Raw genomic sequence first — 8,992 nt, forward strand, 5'->3', positions numbered from 1 at the left:
CAATCAAAATCTGGGGGAAGTTGCCAGTCCCAGGCTTGCAGGCAGGTGACCCACTGTGGGGTGGGGAGGAGGGGGCACGGTGAGGGTGTGTGAAAGCTGCCCTGTGATTTGGAGAGTCTTAAACTTATAATTTTTCTTTTAATGCTCCTCAGAATCACTGAGTGGGTGGGCGGCCATATAAATTGTCTTACATAAATAAACTTTCCCTGCTAGCCTCCTTGTTGACTTTTCTGGAGAAGTGTGCAAGGTTGGTTGCAAATGGGGATCATGGTGTGCTTAGCAATGGGTTGTAAGTGCAGATAGATATCACCCAAGTTGCAATCCTGTGATTGTGGGGCCGCTGGGACAGCCAGCAGTCCAATGTCTGGTCGTAACTACCATTCAGGTGGTGTCATAATGGTTGACACCATTGGGATGGTTGCTGATTGAATGTCATAGATTGAAAAACCCCCATAGAAAAGCAGTTTTTGTATGAAAAGTTTTTGATTGAAGTTTTGTTTCTTAGTAACATACATTGCAAGTCTACAAAAAGCTCGCTCCACTATTCATAAGCAAGTTTTATACAGAAAGTTAAATATTGACAAAGTTTTTGACATGTCACGTGAGTACATTTTAACCATTGTTGATAATGCTTATCTAGTCTGTTAACATCACATCTGTCATAATGGCCCCATCTCAAAAATCATAATCCTTTTTGACAGTAAAAATGCACTCTCCTCCTAGAAATCTTGCTTATTGGTTGCTTATTGGTATTAGTTGGATGGAGTCCACATTGGTAAGCAGAGGGAGCGATGGTTCTGCATAGCATTCAGGTTTCATCTTCCTTCACTTCCGATTTGCAGAGTTGCCCGTACATTTCTAAGCAGCCTCTGTGAGAATTGAGAATTGGTTACGCAGCTGCATCAGTTCTATGTTACAAAAGACCATATATTGCAAAATAACATTTGCTCTGGAGGTGCTTTGAAAATAAACTCTGGTAGATCCTACATAGAAGAAAACTTGACAGTAGAAAAGTTATATAACCATTTTTATATCAAAGTAAGATATTTTTATTTATCAACGCAATGGTTAGAGTGTAGTACTGCAGGCTGCTTCTGCTGATCACCGGCTGCCAGCAGTTTGGCAGATCAAATCTCACCAGGCTCAAGGTTGACTCAGCCTCCCATCCTTCCAAGGTGGGTAAAATGAGGACCCAGATTGTTGGGGGCAAGAGGCTGACTCTGTAAATCGCTTAGAGAGGGCTATAAAGCACTGAAGCGGTATATAAGTCTGCTATTGCTATTTGTTATAATTTGAATATTGTACCAAAAAATCCTGTCTGTACACATCATATATTTAGATTATATGCTAATTATTTATTATTTATTTTATTTATTTTATTGAACTTATTAGTCGCCCCCTCTCCCCACAGGGACTCGGGGCGACGTACAGAGCAATAATCAAGATAGCACCATAAAATCGTGCAGAAGAGGTAAAAATAAGTCCATAAATAAGCATACTTACAAAGTTTAAAACCCCAAAAATATTAAAAACAAAATTTCCCATTGTAAAATGACCTGGGGTGGCAAGATAGTAACGTTATGCCAGGCCGGCTTGACAAAACAGGTAGGTCTTCAGCTTCATACGGAAGGAGCGAAGATCGGTTGTTGTCCGGATGTCTGGGGGGAGGTCATTCCAAAGGGTAGGGCCCACCACAGAGAAGGCCCTACTCCTGGGCACCGTCCCCAGGCACTCTCTAGAGGACGGCACCCGGAGTAGCCCCTCCCTGTGTGAGCGAGTGGGTCGCAGGGATGTATGGGGCAGGACGCGATCCCGCAGGTAACTAGGCCCTGTGCCATGGAGCGCTTTGAAGATGGTAACCAGTACCTTGAAGCGCACCCGGTAGGCCACAGGAAGCCAGTGCAGCTCGCGCAGGATAGGTGTTATATGGGAGAATCTCGATCTCCCCATAATAACCCGCGCGGCTGCATTCTGGACCAACTGCAGTCTCCGGGCGCACCTCAAGGGGAGCCCCATGTAGAGAGCGTTACAGTAGTCCAGGCGGGACGTCACCAGCGCGTGAGTGACTGTGCGCAAGGCCTCCCGGTCCAAAAGGGGCCGCAACTGGCGCACGAGGCGAACCTGGAGGAACGCCCCCCTTGCCACGGTCGCCACGTGATCTAAGGTCAGCCGATCGTCAAGGAGGACGCCCAAGTTGCGCGCCCCTTCCACCGGGGCTAATTGCTCATCCCCGATGGTCAGCGATGGAATATGCTGATTGAATCGGGAAGCCGGGAACCACAGCCACTCTGTCTTGGAGGGGTTGAGCCTGAGCCTGCTGTCATCCATCCAGACCCGTACGGCTTCCAGACATCGGGTCATCACTTCGACAGCCTCGTTGGGGTGGTTTGGGGTGGAAATGTACAACTGAGTATCATCAGCGTACAGATGGTAACTCACCCCAAAACCACGGATGATCTCGCCCAGCGGCTTCATATATATGTTGAACAAGAGAGGCGAGAGAATCAACCCCTGTGGGACCCCACAAATGAGGGGCCTTGCGGTCGACCTCTGCTCCCCCGTCAACACACATTGCGTCCGGCCAGAGAGGTAGGAGTGGAACCACCGTAGCACGGTGCCTCCAATCCCCAACCCCTCCAGCCGGCGCAATAGGATACCATGGTCGATGGTATCGAAGGCCGCCGAGAGATCTAATAGAACAAGGATGGAGGAACAACCCTCATCCTTTGCCCTCCAGAGATCATCCACCAACGCGACCAAGGCCGTCTCCGTGCTGTGACCGAGTCGGAAGCCGGACTGGCGCGGGTCTAGATAATCATCTTCCTCCAGGTGACGCGGAAACTGCTGAGCCACCACACTCTCAACAACCTTTGCTAAAAAAGGAAGGTTGGAGACAGGACGATAATTTGCTAGTTCCTTTGGGTCCAGAGAAGGCTTCTTGAGCAGGGGCCTGACCACCGCCTCTTTCAGGGCGGCCGGCATCCGGCCCTCCCCCAACGAAGCGTTCACCAGCCCCAGTAGCCAGCCTCGTGAGCCCTCCCAGGAGGCCAGCACCAACCAGGAGGGACACGGGTCCAGTAAACATGTGGTGGCCCGCAGTCGCCCGCGCAACCTGTCCAAATCTTTGATGACAACAGGGTCAAACTCCTCCCAGCATGGTCTCTCAAGACTAGTCTCGGACGTCCCCACTGGAGCACTGGAGTGGGTCCAACCTCTCCGGATATGATCGATTTTATCCTGCAGGAACTCTCCAAATTCCTCTGCCCTGCCCTGCAATGGGGGGTCCCGCTGCTCCTGTGACAGAAGGGAGCGGGTCACCCGAAACAGGGCAGCAGGGCGGTTCTCTGCGGACGCTATAAGAGTGGCACAATACTCACAATTATGCCACCATTGGTACAGTAAGAGTGGCTATTAAGCTACACTCCTAGCACAAAGGCCAAGGAAGTAAGCTACAAAGGTAGTAAAAATAGGAAATCAAGACTCCTGGCTCAAAAGTGTTTCTTATTTTCAAACCCTTCTCTATTAATGGTGGGTTTTTTTCCCCTTATTTTGCTTTTACGTGGATACGGATCAAAGAAGTGAAACCTACTTGTAAATGGCCAGTTCTTGATGTAAATTGGCTTTCAGATCTTCCAATTCTTGGTTCTTTCGTTGCTGAAGTTGAACTCCAGTCTTCAGTTCCCTCATTCTGTTTTCCATCTCCTCCACTTGCTCCTGTGAGCAAAAAAGACAGGTAATCCTCAACTTACAACCAGAGCTGGGATTGTGTTGCTAGGCAAGATTTGGCAACATATTTTGCCAGAGTTGTTAAATGAATCATGCTGTTAAGCAAATCAAGCTTTGCTTGTCAGAATTCAGCTGGGACAATCGTAGGTGCAGCACACTGCAACCATAAATAGACACCAGTTGCCAAGTCCCCAGATTCTGATCACACGACGGGATGCTGCATAGGTTGTGTGAGGACTGGAGAGAACTTTTTCAGTGCCTTTGATTTGGAAGGATCGCTAAACAAATGGCAAGCTGAGGACTATCTACTGGTATGTAAATTATCTTTTAAAAAAGAAAGCTTTAGATTCTTCATAATGGCCTTATGTTGCAGTCAAGATGGGCATGGCTTTGCAATATTAAGGAGCAGCCCCCCCTCGGGTGTGAACTTGGGCGATGGACAAGTGAACTGGAATGGACACTTGCAAACCCACAGTGCCAGCCCTGGAGGCCATCCTTTTCTTTGGATCTTCAGGGAGGAGAGAGAGATGTATAGCCAGAACAACATTCTTTCACTGGGAAGCAAGGACGTTCAGCCTGCACCTGGAGAGGCGTGACTGGGAACCAACTCCAGGTAGAATGGACATGTGGGTGCAGGGGAAGGGACTGGCTTTCCTTCGGGTTTTCCCAGAGGTGCCAAGGTGACATCTCTAATAAAATGGAACTTTGAGAAAATGCCTGCCACGAAGTCTTGCTTGTTTGGGGATGTTACTTGGAACCCTGACACAGCAGATTTACGGTACATGCCTTTTTAGTCAGCCAAATCACATGCCACATCTTTCATGGAATCTAAAACCTTAGAATAATTTGAATAAATTATAGGTGTTCCTTGGTAGGCAACCACAACTGGGACTGGCAACTTGGTCATTAAACAAAATGATCACTAAATGGAACTGTGGCTCCTCACAATCTGCTTTGCAGACCTGTGAAAGGCATAAATATGAGGTCTGGTTGTAACATTAACTGCATAACTGCATGTGCTCATTAAATAAGGCAGCATGCTAAATGAGAGTTGCCTGTTTGTCTCATTTAAATTAATACTTGGTTTTAAATTGATCAATCAGTCTGAGCAGCTGTCAAACGTTTAAAAAATGCACGAAATGACCACAGTAACCTGAAAACAAAATGGCTGCCAAACGGGCTCCATGATACACCAGCATTCTGGACCTAGCTCATACGTAACATAGAAACCCTAACCCCGAAAGGCATTTATAGCGCTGGCTCTCAGATGTTCTATTTTTTGTTTTGAAAATGCATGGAAACAAATGTAGCTGGGGGGGGGGGATTATATAAGCCCTTTTAAGGCCAAATCAAAGTTTATACCAGAGGTCTTCAAACTTGGCAATTTTAAGACTTGTGGACTTCAACTCCCAGAATTCTCCAGCCAGCTCTGGGGAGCCCTGGTTTATACACTAACATGAAAACTTCAAAAGTTTTTAAAAGTGCGAGTAATAACATAAATGGTGAAATAATTTTGGCAGTATCACCTTAGTTACAAGTCTGCTTGTAGAATTGATGCGATTCACTTTGCTTTAAAAGTTTTACCATCATGAGATTATATGATTTTGTTCATTCTAATTATCTTTGCACATAAAAGATATTAAAGTGCCTTAAAGATATGTTACTAACAAAACACTATAATCATCTCATGCTGATGCTTCTTGATACAGATCATTCTTGGCAGGATGACAATTGGAGACGGGCTTTCCGTTGTTAAGCAAGGCAATTGTTAACTGAGTTGCACCTGATTTTACAGACTTTGTTGTTGGTTCAGCTTCCCCCAATGACTTTGCTTGTCAGACTTTGCTGGCTGGGAAGTAGCAAAAGGCGGCTTGCACGGGATGCACCGCAGCCATCACAAATACACACAGGTTGCCAAGGGCCTGAATTTTGATCAGATGACTGGCAAGACTGCAACAGTTGTCAGTGCAAGGACCGGTCATCGTTTCTTTCAGTGTCATACTTTTGGTCATTAAATGAATGGTGGTAAGGACTGCCTGCACTGAGGGTCTTGGCATGACAGCCCTTGGGGCTCTTTCAGGTGTGGCTTGTTAGTTGCTGTCTGTTCCTGAAAAGAGACGTTGAGTCTGGTCCATTTCAAAACTCTTTTATTATCCTGATGTCCCCCAAATCCTTCAAAGTCCTCCCTGGCTGAAGATGTTACAGATCAGTCCTATTCATAGAAAGCAAAATGTGCTTCTGTGGCCACAAAAATAGGCCGTTATTTATATACTCTCCAGAGAGGAGTCAGATCACATGGTTGTAAAATCTCACGGAACAAGGGAACAGCTTTCCCTAATCCTCTTCCGAGTTTTTCCTTTTTGAAGAAAGAGAATTTGAACAATTAAAGAAGAGGAATAAAGTTTCCTCAGAAAAGGAGAGCCCTGTTGGAATTCCGACTGCTGGAGTTACATTCCCTATGATCTGCAAGCTGTGCCAGATTTGAAAAGCTGCTCTAAGCAGAAAAAGACGTCCAAAATGGATGTATTCGGACGTTCCATTGTTCCACAACAGCCGCCACCAAACACACTGCGCATAAGACAGCCCGTCTCTGGAAAGAACTTGTCAAGCGGGCTCCCTGCCCCAGCCCAGCTGAGCTGTGAGGAAACCGAGCTTGATGGATGGCAGGGCGTTGTGCTTCTACAGCCCCCCCTGTTTAAAATAACTTCCTCAGCAGAGGGCCCAATAAAAGAGGCAGCTCCATCATGAATTGCAGATTATCTTCTCATGGACCAACATGATTATGGTTCCTTTGCAAACTGAATGTTAGCTTACAGTGCCTTTGAGGAAAGCACGGGATAATTTCTTTAGATAGCCATGTATAGATAAGAAACGTTTAAGGCTTGTTAGTGAAGATAATCCCAGAGTTATGTCTAAGCGGGTGGCATAGAAAATGACAAGCTTTTCTCTGGCTTGCTTCATATAACTTGCTACACCATTGCGACTGTCACATTTGGTTTTGATTTGAGCGTCAAAGATGGGACCATAGTTTCTCTTACAATACAGATAATCCTTGATTTAAAACAATGTGTTGTTTGAAATTACAACAGCTCTGAAAAAAGTGGCTTTATGACTGGACCTCACACGATTATCACAGTGACCTACAGTCACATGATCAAAATTTGGGTGCATGGAAACTGGCAAGTATTTATAAAAGTTGCAGTGTCCCGGCATCATGTGACCGCAATTTGCAACCTTCCCTGCCTGTTTCTGATAAGAAAAGTTGAAAGGAGGGAAGCCAGATTTGCTTAATGACGGTGTGATTCATTTAAAAAATTGCAGATTTTCTTAATAACTGGCTAAAAAGTTCATAAAAAGTTCATAACTAATTTAATAATCACCTTGCTCAACAATGGAAATGATGGTGCCAATTGTGGTTGCAAGTCAAGAATAAATATGTAAATGTTGCAAAGCAAGCATCCCACAGGGGGGCGGGGGGGGCCTCAAATGAGACATCTAGACTCACTAGAGGAGCACATGAAGGCCAGCCTGGCACCCCCCCCCCCCCCGAATGCTTTTGAGACTTATCTGGCCTTTCCCAGAGGAAAGCTACCATCCTGGGAGATTCCTGTACTCTAGGCAGAAAACAATAAAGTAGGTAGATTGAACCTTGTGTGGGTCTGGTTGTTTGCACCTGACAAGATACAAAGCTAATGTTCCAGAGCAAAGCATTACGGAGCTATTGAAATGAATCCCCCCCCCTCCTTAACCAGTTGATTCACTCACCTGCAGCAGCCCAACGTTGTACTCCTCAATGATTGAGTTTAGCTCGAAACTCCTTTTGCCCTGCCAAGCTACCTTGAAAGGCTAGTGCTGCATCAAATGGTCTAGCAGCTAACTGGAAGAGGGTGGGTGGAAGCCATAAGGCTTACCTTGTATTGCAGGACCTCTTCGTCGCGCTTCTGCTTGATCAGCAAAATCTGTTCCTCCAGGTTCCTGTTTTGCAGTAGCAACTTGCTGACTTCTCCCTGCAGCGGCCTCAGGGTCTCCTTCAGTCTGTGGATTTCACTCTGTGTCGTTTGCAAGGCTTTGCTGCTGGCTTCTCTCCTTTCCAAGAGGCGCATCAGCTTCGGTTCGTAATGCTCCTCCAAGCACTGACGGTTCTCCAGTACAAAACTCTCAAATTCCATGGAAAGCCGCCGGCTCTCTTGGAGGTGACGGCTGCTCCTCTCATGCCGTGGAGTCTTCAGCCTCTGCCTAAAATGTTCCTTCTCTTCCTCACAAGTCGCTCTCAACTGGGACAGCTCTTCTGAGAGCTGGCTGACTCTGTTCTCCAGTTCTTTTCGGTAGTCCACGTGCTGAGCGACTTCGTACCTCCTGGTTTCCAGCTGATACTGGCAGGCCACGCATTCCCGCGTCACCCTAAATAGCTTCTGCTTCACCTGTCGAACCTCATCCCACAGGTTATCCTTCTCCAGCTCTACTTTGGCATGGAGCCTGTAGGCTTCCAGAATCTCTTCGTGGACCCGTTGGATTTCCTCGAGAGCCGGCTGGCGTAAGAGAGTGAGTTCCTTAATGAGACAGTCCCTCTCCTCCTCTAGTTGTTCTACTGCTTCAATGCATTGCTGGAAACGTTCTCCTAGATCTTCCACATCCACATGTTGGCTCTCAGCAGTAGACAAGTCTTGGCAAGTCATGGACTCCTGAGGCCCCAGTGAGGCCCCAGCAATTTCTGGGTTTTGTTGGAACTGAGCACTAATGGGGTCCATGTAGAAGAACTCAGGGACATTTTCTTGGTTAAATTCTGGCAGTGTTCCTACCCTGGCAATATTTGGCTCCAAGGTTTCTTCACTATCCTGCTCCACTGGAAGTTCGAAATCTGCCATTTCTTTCTTGAAAAGAGAAAGGAAACTGAATAAGATGTCGAGAAAGAGACGTATCTTTGTACTACACAGATGCCATAGCTTTGTATTGTAAATAGAGAAGGAAAGTGGGGATTTAAAGACATTAAATCAAGAAGTCATAGAAAGACTTTTGAGGGCATTATTTAAGAAAGGAGAATTTGAAAGGGAATCACAGTGGCAAGGCATTTCTGCTGTTAAAATATTTAAAAAGCTTTCTTGCCCAGCAGTTCTGTTTTGAATTACAGTGCTTTAAAACTGAAATCCTTTTTCTGAGTAATTGGCAAGAGGCTGGTCTTGCATCTCGGGGCCTCTTCCTGGTCCCTTCCTCATAAAACTCGAAACAGCCATTCTATTATTTGGCCAAGTCTGCTCTAAGCCATCAT

The 8,992-nt window shown here is 46.3% G+C and overlaps 1 protein-coding gene across 1 annotated transcript; it reads right to left on the reverse strand.

Annotated features, from left to right (window-relative positions):
* Positions 1–478: 478 nt before the first annotated feature.
* Positions 479–8,728, reverse strand: SYNC (syncoilin, intermediate filament protein). The gene is given in 5 exon segments (XM_081962154.1): positions 479–869; positions 3,590–3,714; positions 7,638–8,591; positions 8,593–8,623; positions 8,625–8,728. Coding segments are annotated over 5 exon segments (1,260 nt in total). The 5' UTR covers positions 8,714–8,728; the 3' UTR covers positions 479–808.
* Between the last annotated feature and the right edge of the window lie 264 nt (positions 8,729–8,992).

Source organism: Natrix helvetica, assembly GCF_964273705.1.
Source record: "Natrix helvetica genome assembly, chromosome: 9".
NCBI lineage: Eukaryota > Metazoa > Chordata > Lepidosauria > Squamata > Natricidae > Natrix > Natrix helvetica.